We start from the raw sequence: 13,394 nt of genomic DNA, 5'->3' as shown, positions 1-13,394 counted from the left end.
AAAAGCTGGGCCAGGTCAGACCAAAATTTCACCTGTACCAGTAGCGTGTTCCCAGTAATAGAAGAAATCAGATACTTTGTGAAAGCACACCAGCAATTAGAGATATGTTCCCAGAATATTGTTTTAGCTACTAATGATTTACTGCTTATGGGTTTTCTGACCTAGACTTGATGTCTTGCTTTTAATAACCCTCAATGGATTTTTTAATTCCAGGGACACAACCAGTACCTTTTTAAGACCTAGGCACACTTTTAGCAGATTACAGCATCTTGTGGCAATAAACTCCAGAGTTTAAATACAGCTTGTGGGGGGAAAACCAGAAAAACAGCTTCTGATGTTTGGAGCTGCCAAATTTAGCCTCATTTTTATGCCCTGGGCTTCTTGTTCTGGGTGAGACAAATTGCCTGTTGACTACTGGCCATGTCTGTCCACTTTCTCCATGTCTGACATGATTGCATAGGCATCTACCAAGCCTTTTTGGCTGTCATTTTTCCAGGTTAAGTTGCAGTCATCCCTCCAACATGAGCAGCCCCATAGCTCTGTAGTCTCCATGTACCTTTTCCCAATCAGGTGTATCCTTTATGAGATGCAGAACTAGCTGCACAGAATACTCAGGATAGAGGATACTCTATAGATTATTGCACAGAGTGACACTGTGCTGCTTTCTGTGATGAATGAACCCGGCTGCAGGGTGGTGGTAAAAATCTCTTACCACTATAGATCAAAAATTTTGCCCAGACATAAAGTAATCCCGTTGCTCAATAAGAAATTACCGCCCTAATGGCTTCTGAGTGCCAGAGCTCCTGGATGTGGTCAGGCGTGCAGAGCAGCCCCCTCTGCCCCTCACCATTTGAGAACCAGCCTCTTCAGGCCCAGGAGCAGACAGGAAGCACCTAAAGCAGATTTATTTGTTCTCTGCTCCCAGCTCAGCAGTGTTCAGACCGTCGTGTTCCCCAGGGACTTCCCAGGGCACAGCCGTGTGTGCTGGTGGAGTTGTGGAACCGTGCATTAAATGCACAGCTCACACCAATGACAGGTTGAATGAGCAACAAATATGCTTCAAATTGAACACTCAAACTCAAAATGTCCAATTTCCACTTGGTTATTTATGCCCACTCAGGAAATGGAAGCACCATTTACCTGGTTTGTAGCTGATTCACAGACCACAATGGCAAAGGCTGTGATGGAACATATATCACAGAACTAAGCATGAATGAGGTGTTTTGAATTAAAAAATAATTCCTCATGCTGATAAAGGTCAGGAACGTGATTCTAGAAAACAAATAAGGAGAGGCCTCCACCTAAACAAATCGCTTGGATAAATATCCAGGGGAGCTTCTTATCACCAGTCGCTTTTTGTTTGCTTCCCTCTTGTACCAAAGCTTGTACACATTAAAGTGAAAAGGATCCCATTAAACACTGTTGTGTTTCACCAATTCAACCTTTCCACCAGCTGGCATCACAAATGAAAGTTTAAGAAAAGGATACTGTAAGATTTTCCCAGTAGCTGGTGTGGGTGTATCTCCAGCACACCTACCCTGTGTCCAGACACATCGACTTGAACTCAGCTAGCTCATGGCAGTGGCCTTGGCAGGGTTGTGTTTGAGCCCACTGGGGAGCACTTCCCAGCATGGCTGGGGAGCCACCCCAGACCTGCAGCCTCCCCTGAAGGCAGCTTGGCAGTGCCCACCCTCTGCTGGAAGGTGACAGTGCCGGGGTGTGGCTGCAGCTCCCCAGTGCCAGGTGAGAATGGTCCCAGGCACAGCTGATTTGCTCACACTGCTGCTGCCCTTAGCACAAAGTGAATGACTTGTTGGTGTGGAAAATAAACACTCAGCTTTTCTGACACATGACGTGCAGCTTGTCAACACCTTGAAGAAACCTGCGTAAGTGGCCAAGTGTCGCCTCTACAGCTGCTGTCACAAGAGAGGCAAAAGGTAATAGCAGTCTCACCAGCCTCAGTTTCAGCCTTCTGGACATCAGAATCCTCTGAGAATGGCAAAACCCACAGCACAGGCTACACACTGAGCTGTGATTTGAGTTTCCAAATGCACTGGCAGTGCCACTTTTTACCCCCCAGTGCTGTGGTCCCATGAACTGCCCACAACACCTCTCAGGTGGGCTCTGTCCTCGAGATGTGGTGCTGCTTCTGCAGGACCTAGGGCTTGCACTGTTTACTCCTGAGATACTTTAGCACAGCTATTTATGTTGGTGAAGAAGTGCACCAAGAAAAACATGAAGATAATGTGCTTTCCCTTATTCCAGGAAATGGGGAACAGTCCTTCTCTCAGGGTCAAATCTTTATGTGCCTTCAAGCCACCTCCCTCAAAGACCCTTTCTACCTTTTGCTGACCTTGCTCTAAAATGGAAGGTCTAAAATGAACGTTTTTGGTTGAAAGGGATCTTGAAGCTCATCCAGTTCCACCCCCTGCCACGGGCAGGGACATTTTTCACTATGTTTCACTATATTTCACAGTTCAGGTTGTTCCAAGCCACATCCAACTTGGCCTTGTGAGTCATGAACAAGTTATTTGAAGCAGGCAGCCTATCTGAGCATTTACTGCTTTTGAGATTGATCACACTGATGAATAAATACCTAGATGATTATAAAAAAGGTATCTCTTCTAGAAAAAGTTTCTTCAAAGTGTTAAGGTAAAGATCAATAAATTTTGTCTGAGCTGGTTATGGCAAGCAGGATAAGGCCCTGGTAATTAATAGCAAAAAAAAAAAAAAATCGCTACACCTTTTTTTTATTATTATTACTGATCAAGTAAATTCCTGCACCTTTTAGAGTTCAGGTTTCCTCAGGGTTATTTTCCCTATTGCATATTTTTTATCTATTGTAAAACCTTGAGCCAGCTGTGCCAAAGGTTTGGTATAAATCTTGCAATGTACAAAAAAATAACTTCTCCTCAGAAAACCTGTATTTTTCAGGCTATATCAGCGAGGAATTAACAAAAACAAAGTGAAATTACTGTCTTTGATAAAAACTCTCACCCTGCTGGCTTTTAAAGCAGAATTACTCTGCTAAGAAAAGCTGTTGGGAGAGCTCCTGTAGGACATACCACTATTCTCCCATCATCTCCTGCAGCTTTTCTTTCCTCCAGGAGGTTTGCCCATGGATTTTATGCCCAGATGAGCATGGCAGGGGATTGGAACAAGATGACCTTTAAGGTCCCTTCCAACCCATATGATTCAATAATTCTACCTGTGTTTTGACACTGTTTCAGCCAACTGCCTTGGATTATTCAATCCAATGTTGAGATGACTTTTTTTTTTTATTATAGTAATATTATCCTTGATGCACACCCTCATATATGAAATTTTCGATCTCCGAAGCGCTAGCCAAGTGTTCACTAGTAAGAAAAACCTACAGAGGTGCTGAGAAGCCCTGTCCTTTCATACAGCTCACATCCTTGCGACCTGTGGTGTGTGCCTCTGTGGCCTTATGCACATTTGGCTGCCTGCCCTGGTCTCATTGGGATTGTTGTTATCCGTGCTGGCAGTTTTCAGTGGTGGAACTGCACCCAAGCCATGTGAGATAAGGTGCTTTTTGCAGGAAAGAGCTGCCTCCTCCACCACAGCTCCCCACACTGTGATCTCAAGCTTCTCCACAAAACTGAGTTTGAGGTGAGGTGACACCAGGATAAGAAAGAAAAAAAGGAATATTTACTCACATATTAAACTTTTTTAAAATAAGACTATTCACCTTCAGTAATATCGAGAGCATCCATTGTTTTTCTCCTTGTTGTCTCTGAAAGTTCAATAGGAGTGAATTTCCATTCACAAGAGAAGAACATGTCCCAGTTGTTTCCACATCTTCACTCTGGGCATGCACAAGACATGTCAATCCCCCATGCAGATGGTCAATAGCTTTCAAGAGTGAGGTCCACTGTGTATTTTGCAGCTTTTTCTTCAGAAACATTGTCTGGATACCAGAGAAATCATCTGAGATTCCCATTAACTTCAGTGACCTTTGGATCAGACTCAAGAATCACAAATGGGTTCCACAAAGCAATCTCAGCTTTGATTTGAGCTTTCCCTTTGTTTGATAAAGAAGGGAAGTGCTGGCACCTGCCTGAACACAAAGTCCTCCCTGCTCAGGAGCTCTTCTGTGGCATGTTCAGGCTTAAAGCCAGACACAAGTCCAGCAATTCCCTGCAGGAGGGAGAGAAGGTTCATACAGACCAAGTGTCCTCCTCTGTGGGTAACACTTGCATATGTCTGCAGGCCTGCTTTTTGCTGCTCATCTCTCTGTAAAATCTATTTGTAGAATCTATTTCATGCAGTTAATTCACTGTTTTCTTGAGCCATGGAGGAAAATTCACCGTTGTGGTCATTCTCTGGACTGAGGATGCCTGAAACCCTTCCAAACAATCTCCAGGGGACTGAGAGAGCTGCTTGGATCCTGTTTGTTACTGTGACGTAAGAGGAGCTGGAATTGTTGTGCACCTATTTGTCTAGGCCCAGCAGAAAAACCTGTCAATCTCTATTGTTTTGAACTACCTGCCAGTCTGGATCTTACTAATGTTTTGTTTGTGCCTGCATTAACGGAGAAAGGGTCTCCACCCTGGAGCACCACTCCTTCTCTGACCACAGAGCACAGGCAACCACAGCCTTTCATGAGATAACTCAGTGCAGCTGCCAGCTCAGCCCCAGCCTGGCAGAGGGAATGGGGACTTCTGCAGAGCAGAATGAGGTCCAGAGCTGTGCAGATGTGACCTCCATAACAAAGACATGGGAAGGGGTGGATGCTTTGGAGATAAAGTCATGTTGTCCTCCTGCCCGTGGTGTGGTGAAGCCAGGCTGCAAGAAAACACCAAAATGAAGCACTTTTGAAGCCCTGAACTGGCCATCTCCATCTGACAGCTCCAAAAACAGCTCCTTAAACTCCTGCCTGGTTCCTTTCTGTGCAGAGAGCCAGGTCAGACCATGAAACACCCAGGCAGGAAGGACAGGGCTCAGACCTGGCACAGACTCGTGGGCTTCCCTTGCCTGGAGAGCACCCAAACCTGCCCTCTCCACTCAGCCCTCTGCAGAAGACCCAAAGGCAGCCCTCCTGGGACACAGCACGTTTCTGCAGCAAGTTCTGGGCACCAGCTACAGAGGCAGTTTTGCTGGAGGAGCTCGTGCACATCAGAGGGGGTGCTGTGCCCTGTGGAGCCCTCTCAGGCTCCTGGGTGGAGCGCCTCCTGCTCCACCAGAAAGACTGTGAAAATAATTGCTTATCCAAAGGATGGTGAGTAAAGCCTTTGTTTGATCCACCTCCACAATTTATTGATTGTCTGCACACGGAAAAGATTACCCTGCCCTATAAAAACCACTGAGAGAAGGAAGCGATCAACAGAGGCAAATGAAGTGAGCAATTAGTCTGAAACCCTTCGGACCAGCTTTACTTTCAGGCAAGGTTTGAGCAGTGTCATGCTGACACGAGGATCTTCAGCAGTCACAAGGTAATCCACAGATTTCTAATCTAATTCTGCTTTATATTTTAATTTTCATGGTGTGTTTTCTTCTTTTTAAGCAGAAGGGTGGCACTAAGGTTTTCCTTAGGACATCTTACAGATGGGACAAAAAGGTTTGGTGTCTTGGGGGGTTGGAGGACTCTAGTAAACAAGTTGATTTTCCATTCTCAGTAACACTCAGCCCAGCTCTCCCTGGGGAGAGGGAGAATTTCTCCAGGGGAAATTCCACTTGACATCCTGGAGCAGATTCTGGGCTGACATTTCATTTCATTCACATGCACTAATGGACAAGAGGCAAAGCCTGGATGGTTTACTTACCTATTGCTTCTGTAGGCAATAAAAAAGGCTCTGTGTGCTGGGGAAAATTGGCCAGGATTAGATGAAAGTATCTGCTAGATATGTCAGAGCATGTTGTTGGGTTGCTTATCCATTCCACAACTCCATCCCTGGAAGTGTCCAAGTCCAGGTTGGAGTAGAGGCTTGGGGTAACTTGGTCTAGTAGAAAGTGTCTTTAAGGGTTTTAAGGCTTTAAGGTCCTTTCCAATACAAACCATTCTGGGATCCTCTGATTCTATAAAGATTAGATGTCATGGATAAACATGAAGTCAAACTCAAGGCAGTGGAAGCTCATTGCCTTAACAGAAGAATTCAGGATTTTTTGTGTTGGATTAACTTCTACCTTTTGGATCTGCTCCTAAACACATCTTGCTTTAATCTCCAGATAAAGATAATTCACATTAGAGATAGTGAAATACTCAGGTGTCATAAAGGAATCTGACCTAAATATGCTGGTTTTGAACATTAATCTGATTGTCTCTTTTTTTGTTTAATTTTTCAGGATGGCCCCTGCTGGCGGTGAAGATTTGTACAACACTGTGAATTTCCAGGAAGAAGGTGTTTTACTCCCCAGTTTGTTTCCATCAGTGTTTTAAATCAGTTTTGCAGTGTTTTTTTGTGTGGTGACACTGCTGAGCATGTTACCAAGTCTGCCAGGTTATAGATACAGGGTGTTGCGTGGGCTCAAAAGGAGTGTATGAATCAGACACGGCAGACATGCTTCCCTTGGGGTTTAGGGTGGAAAGAACAGTGGAACTAAAAGGAGGGGTTGCAGTAGAAAAGAGTGGGAGCTTTTGAAGCAGGGATGTGAGCCAGTCTTCATTCTTTTAAGTTTGGAATTATATACAAGAGCAAAAAAGGACGGAAACAGATTCAAAAGGGTGGAGGTGGATGGAAAGTGCAGGCTAGGCAGGCAGTAAGATTTAGGATCGTGCTTTACTATAAATAGGTGGATAATACGTGAAATGACTTTGTGGTCTAACAGTGCAGGGCAGACTTTCCCACCCCGAGATCCACAGGGCTGCATTTCAGTCTCAGTCCTGAAAAGCAGTTCTGCTTTGTTCTTTAGCAGATAAAAGACACTCAAGTTCTTTAACTGAACTGTGAGATTTTCGAAGAAAAAACAGTTCCAGGAACACCCTTTTAACACAGAGCTATTCACCCCCTCCCACTCACGGTTTGAGCCAAAGGACTGTCAGTATTTTCAGCCTGTAGCAACCTGTAATTTCACGAAAGGCTGTGCTTCCTGAAGCTGTTTGTTGGCTCACCTGTGATTTCTCTTCAAGGTTCACCACCCTCCACCTATGCCATTGTCATGGTGTCCCTCAGTGGAAGCCTTCTGCTGCTGGTTGCCATCAGCATGGCAGTAAGTGTTCTCCGGAGGTGAGTGTCATGGGAGAAGAGAGAAACCAGGGTTGCCATGGGAATGAGCGCAGGGATGAATTCCTGCTCGAGCCAAGAGTGATCAGGCAGCCCAGGGGAACAGCCTGCCAAGGCCTAGTGGGGCTCCTTGGGGTCTTCCTTTGGCCTAGAGCTGGATGGGATAACAGTGGCTGGAGAATCACTAGGGTGGATGCTTGGGTAATAGCAATTTAGGGCAATGACATTTGGGTTTCTTTTATATCTGGTCCAAATTCTTCTCCCCACCCCCAGATTTTTTTTATTACCTATCCATCTATCCATCTATCCATCTCTCTATCTCTCCCTATATTTATATCCATCTCTATATATCTATATATCTATATATCTATATATCTAGATATCTAGATATATAGATATATAGATATACACATGTTTAGTTATAATGATATAGATACATATTTAAATTTTATAGAGGAAAACTAAGACACCCAAGTCCCTGATTCCTCAATAATGCCAACGTTTTCATTGTTTTCAATGACCTGAAGTCACAAAAAAGAGGGGACTTTCCTTGTGGTGTCTATTTCTATAAAGAGAAGGCAAATTATATGTTTTGTGGAGTCTCTTCAAGCAAAAAATTTGTTTGGTTTTAGTTTGAATGCATCTAGCCAAATGAAGCACAGTGATGAGGTCGTAGGATATGGTTTCTTAAAGGGCAGAAGATAAAGGGAAAAAAGAATGTCACCTCCATAATTAATTAAATTAGCTCTATCCCAGCTATCAGTTCTGTACTGTTCTGTTGTACTGTTCAATTGACTTGGCTTCGAGATACCAATAGCTCCTCATGCTGATCAGACACCCAGTTATTTGTTTTTCTCCACTTCTGTTGTGCCAGGCGCTGTACATCAAATTTTTCCTCCAAAGACCTCAGAACACCTGTGGTGGTGGAAAGAGTTACAGTGGCAAACTGCAGCTCTGGCAAGATTTCAACGGTGGATTTGACTGGCCCGATGTGCATAAATTACATTTCTTACAAGCAAAATGTGTGCCCAGCCAGAGTTTGCCATCTCTGAAGAGAAAATTTCCATTTCTGATGCTTCTCCTTTGACAACACCGCCCCCAGTTCAGTGCCAGAGCAATGATAGCCCACAACTTCTTCCATTTGCAGCTTTCTTCTGGAGAGAAAAGGGGATAAAGGCTCAGGAGATGTGTGCTACTGAGTGGATGGACTGACATGTTGCACTTCATTTTCTCCACCAAAGTGCTGGACTGTGGACTCATACCATAAAAGTATTAGAAAATGCAGGAAAATCGAGGGGTTTTTTAATGGAAGTGGAGAAAAAACATAGATGCATGTACCTTTACTCTGTGACGCATTGTGATAAAAATTTGCTGCAGAGATTTACGTCTTTCTCCTATTGCCTCTTTTCTGTGGGGTGAGTCATGGGGAAAAAACACAGGAAGGGGAATTCTGGTTATTTTTGCAAAGATTTCCTAATCCCTCTGACTCACTGAGAGCCCCAGACCTTATGCTGAGACCTGACCTTCTGCACATGGTTTCCTATTATCTGCGTGACTCCAACTTGCTAATGCTCACATTATCCTACAGGCTGCAGCCTCCAGAGTCACCAGGCCTGTGATTTGGTTTTTACCCACCCACTTTTACAGCCTGGGGAAAGAGACCATCTATTAATCTTTAAACTGAGTGCCATGATTTTCCGGGCACTGATGACCTCTGGTGTGACACCAGCCTGCCTGGTTGTCCTTCTCTTTCAGGTGGTGGTTCCAGGGGTCAGGCTGGGCTGGGATCTGGCTCCAAATGTGATCCCTGGATCTGGTCAGCCTGTTCCAGCTCCATGCCCTTTGCTAACTGCTGCTGGGAGCCCCTAGGCTGTGTTTCCTCCTTCTCCAGGCTTGGACAGGGACACTGTGCCCTGGGGAAGCTGCTGATGGAAGGTCTGATCCCACTGGGACACACTGGGACACCAAAACACTTGTGTCACCTCCTCTATACAGCACCTATCAAAAGAGAGACTTGGGGCAGGCACAAGAAGGTGAGGCTGCCCTGCACAGATCCACATTTCATAGCCCTGAGGGAAAATCTGTGCCACAAAGGTGGCTGGGCTTTGGCCACCACTGCAGCTCCCGCTGTGTTTGTCCCCAAAAGGGCTCTTTGAGTGACTTTTCTGTTAGCAGAGGTAGCAGCCAGACCTGATTCCAAAGCTGTGGGCGCACGTCAGCCATCCCTGGTCCTTTGATGTAAGCTGTATTCCAGCTCAGAATATTTCTACTGGCACCATTCTCCCCCTGGTCCAGCAGAAACACGTGTGTGCAAGTCCAAGGTGGCAGACACCAGCTCTGTGCCTGTGGGAGTTTGTGTCCCTTGGGTCTCCCTCCCTCTTTCCACTCCTGTATGTAGTGAGCTGCTCCTGCCTGTCCTCTGCTGTAGCACCAGCCACAAACACTCTTCTCTTTGCACTCCTTAATACCCCTGCCTTTTCTTCATGCTGCTCACTGCACAGAGACTAAATCCCCCACCTTTCAAAATTCATGGAGCTGTTTCCCCATCCTCTAAATCCCTCCCTAAGACTCTCTGCTGCCTCCATGCCTGAAAATCCTGCCTGTCTGTCAGCACTGAGGCAGGGCTAAGCAGTGACTGGTAATTCCCTGAAAAAAATCCATTTGTTTCCTTGCTGCCCCACTCCCCACGTTGGCCTGCTTTTGATATCCACGGTCTTCTGGCTGAGACATGGATTGGAAAATCCCCGTGCCTGCCTCTGAAAAACATCTGCACGGCACTGAGCATGACAGGATTTGGTTCTGGACTGGTGTATTCCAGTGCAAACGCAACACAAACAGCGCCAATAATAATAGAACAATGTCAAGTCACAGAGATGATCTTTAACCTCCTCTCCAGCTCAAACCATTCCCTGACTCTATGACAATTCTGTGCTCTTGGTGGTAGCAAGATGAGCAACAGCATGTGTGTCTGTGTCTGTTTCTGTGTCTGTGAGAGAGAGAGAGAACCAGGCAACAAAATGACATTTAAAGGCTGTTATGGTTACAGAGTCAAGTAATTTAGGAGAACAGCATTGCTAAATTTAGGTGTAAATCCAAAATTGTGTATGGTTTTTCACTTTGTTCCTCAGTCCCCAGGCAGTCTTTTTGTGTATGAAGCCCTATTCTTGTATTCTCAAATCTCAGGAAGGCTGTCAGGCTGTGTTTTTGGAGGGGTGGCTGTTCCTTTCTCAAACAAGCAAGGACAGAGGTGACCCATGAGTCATGGACAAGGCAAGGCTCTTTTCTGTAAGCAGGTGCTGACAGGTAAGGACCAGACACACATTCTCCCAAATGTACAAAATCTTACTGCATTCCCAGCTTTGATGGTTTTAAAAAAAAAAACCATTGAGTGACATTAAACCAGTCACTCAATTTGTGCTTACCGGGGAAGTGTTACATCAGTCGGATGCACCATTAACTTTACAGCTCTTCGACAGCGCTATAGGTGTGATGAGTAAGGGATGACAAAGGCTTTAGTCTAACTGTGAAATTTAGCTATTAGATTTATTTATAGCACCTGGCTGAGACACAGAACCTAATCTTTTTCACATACGCAGAGATTTTCAGTTAACAAAATTACTTATGGTAGGAGTCGGTAAAAAAGCTGCCACCAACAAAATGCATTTCTTCCCTTCCAGTTTGGGATTGTTGGCCCCAGTTTCCAGACTTTTCTGTGTCCTCAAAATTTCCTTACTGATGATTGTATATCTGGTTATGTACAATGTCTAAAGAATGAAATGGTTAAAGCTAGTTCAGAAAATAAAGTCAGAATATGGTGGTGGCAAGCGAGGTGAAGGGTATAGAGTCATAACAGCCTCCTTTGTCCTGGTATTTTCTCATCAGGATTAAACTCAATTGACCTTGAAGCCTCCCATGCAAGAAGCTTGGTTCTCATTAAGTGTAGGGAACAGTGAGACCCAGAGAGATGTGCTCTGAAAACACTGAATGAGAAACGGAGAGTAAAAAACACCAGTGCCTTCACAATACTTCACCAGCCTGAAGTTTAATCCTTTGACAATCTGTAAGGTGGTTTAAAACTCCCCTTTATGGTGATAGACTGCACCCTGCAGATGACACCAGGGGAATTTACTTTGCTGAAACACAACACCTTAATGAAGCTAAAAAAAAAAAAGCCCCTTTCCTTCTAGTGCAAGCAACTTTATCTGGTTTTCTCTTCAACCACGTAATGTGATTCAGAGATAAGACTTGTGTGGTTGCTAAGTTGCCATGATGGATTTCACTGAGGGGAAAATCATGTCAAGTTTATGTCAGCTTGATGGCAGCTGTTTCTTGGAAATACATCTTAATTATGGGTAAAAATACTAAGCCATAACTTGTATACTTATTGCAAAAACCTAAGGGTTTTTTTTTTCCAGGGCCATAACTCTAAGCATTAGCTCTTCACTGAGGTTTGCATTTATTTATTTATAGGTTGGATACTGTAAGGAGGTAGCCCAGGAAATGCTACTTGATAATGGTGGTTATTAGATGTCTATGTTAGTGACCCCCATATTCTTCTGTATTTAATTATAGCATCACTGCCAGAATGCCCTAAGTTATGTGTGAGGACAAAAGACAGCTCTGTCTGTGAGACCATCATATGTCACCACTCAGAACTTCTTAAAAATTAGTAGTGACCCTCCGGATGAAATTCTTCAGGCCCACACTGACTTTCTCTGCCTGTACGGAGTTTGGCAAACTCAGGACAAGCCTCTTTGTTTTGTTATTTACAGATGGAAAAAGATTATTTGAATTATAACACACCCCACCCCCAAATTTTGGGTTAACAGGGATAACAAATTTTGGGGTTGGGGAGCTCTGGGCAACTAGAAGTGGCGCCATTTAAAAATGTTAAAATAGTGGGTTTTAGGAGTTTTGCAGTCATAGAAAATTTAAAAACCTAGATGAGAAATAAAGGAGCTGTATGGGAACTCCTGGGCCTGCAAGTGTGTGTTCTCCTGTGACACTACACTTGAGTGTTCCCACTAACTGCTGACTTACAAAGTTAATCATACACATAAGAGTTTTCAGAACCAGAGCCAGCATTTGGGAAGAACAATGAGTTTTCGTGTAAGTAAACACTTCAGTACAGGCTTCAAAAATATTGAGCTCACTGGAACTGAAATAGATGTTTTAGTCACTGCCTTGAATTGAAACTATATTCCTTTTTGAGGCTGAAATGACAATGCTTTTAACCAGATGACAGAACTCTGATGAATATGCTTGATTCTCTATCTCCCTTGTTTAATAACAGTAATTTTGGGAGTAAACTATAAAGAAAATACGCTGTGGTTCCGATGGTGGGGTGCTTTATCTTTATTCTAGTATAAAAATGTAATGTTATTTAACAGTAATGATTATTAAGATACACAATAGTGTGACACTACCAAAGTGGGTGTTTTGGAAAGGAAAGATGAACACAAGAAGAAGCTGAGGTGTGGGTTTCTTTACAGTTGATTCATATGGTGTCTGAGTGCCTATTGATTATATACTCCTGACAATAATTGAAGTATCAGATCATCACTTGCTGGCGAGGGGATCTTCACACAGAGCACGGGGACACAATATTTGTAAATGGCAAATAATTTGTCCAGGTTGTGTCAGAAGTCTGTGGCAGGGCAGGGAGTCGAGATGGGGTCTCTCCAGTCCACCACACCGAGCACAAAGTTATCTCCTCTGTTGGAGAGGATGGGTCTAATAACCATAACCACACAGTGATTATGCAAATCATTCTGCCCTGGTTGAGTAATAAAAGCTACCAACCATCCGGAGTTAAGGGGTTTGTGCACTGTGTGATTACGGGGAAATAAAATCAGGGGGGGTTTTGCATATCACCCTTTTCAGCCCATCGGACTGAAAGAGAAAAAGGGAAAAAAAATGTCTACTTGTGCATCAAGAGCTACACTGGGATAATTGTGTAACTACAATATAGGGATAACTATATAACTACGGTAGCTATAACAGGGATACAGTATCCCTGAGCTCCAGTTGTGATTATTTTTGTTGTTTGACTGCAGAACCACCCAGAAGCCCTGACCAATCCAGTGTTAAAGGTAATTGTTTTCTTTTGGATTCTGCTTTGGGTTCTGCAGCACTACGTGTTGGACAAACAGCATCTGGGATCAGGGCTGACTTTTGGCTAGAAACCTCAGTCAGGATAGAAGGAAAACCAGT

The 13,394-nt window shown here is 44.1% G+C and overlaps 1 protein-coding gene across 1 annotated transcript; it reads left to right on the top strand.

Moving 5' to 3' along the window:
• The first annotated feature begins 4,572 nt into the window (after positions 1-4,572).
• On the top strand, positions 4,573-8,565 carry LOC147648619 (uncharacterized). Its single transcript, XM_086869056.1, has 4 exons — positions 4,573-5,453; positions 6,304-6,359; positions 7,088-7,184; positions 8,056-8,565. Exons 1-4 carry the CDS (start codon positions 5,422-5,424, stop codon positions 8,231-8,233), a joined length of 363 nt encoding a protein of 120 aa, XP_086725182.1. The 5' UTR covers positions 4,573-5,421; the 3' UTR covers positions 8,234-8,565.
• The last annotated feature ends 4,829 nt before the right edge of the window (positions 8,566-13,394 follow it).

Source organism: Cyanistes caeruleus, chromosome Z (genome assembly GCF_971803275.1).
Source record: "Cyanistes caeruleus chromosome Z, bCyaCae1.hap1.1, whole genome shotgun sequence".
Taxonomy (NCBI): domain Eukaryota; kingdom Metazoa; phylum Chordata; class Aves; order Passeriformes; family Paridae; genus Cyanistes; species Cyanistes caeruleus.
The sequence above is the reverse complement of the archived record's forward strand: the minus strand, read 5'-3'. Positions and strand labels throughout refer to the sequence as shown.

Bases quoted from the DNA above. Each gene is read 5' to 3' on its own strand.
- LOC147648619 (XM_086869056.1), top strand. From the start codon at position 5,422: ATGCTGACACGAGGATCTTCAGCAGTCACAAG. The intron at 5,454-6,303 runs GTAATCCACAGA...TTAATTTTTCAG, and splicing joins GGATCTTCAGCAGTCACAAG to GATGGCCCCTGCTGGCGGTG. The intron at 7,185-8,055 runs GTGAGTGTCATG...CTGTTGTGCCAG, and splicing joins GCAGTAAGTGTTCTCCGGAG to GCGCTGTACATCAAATTTTT.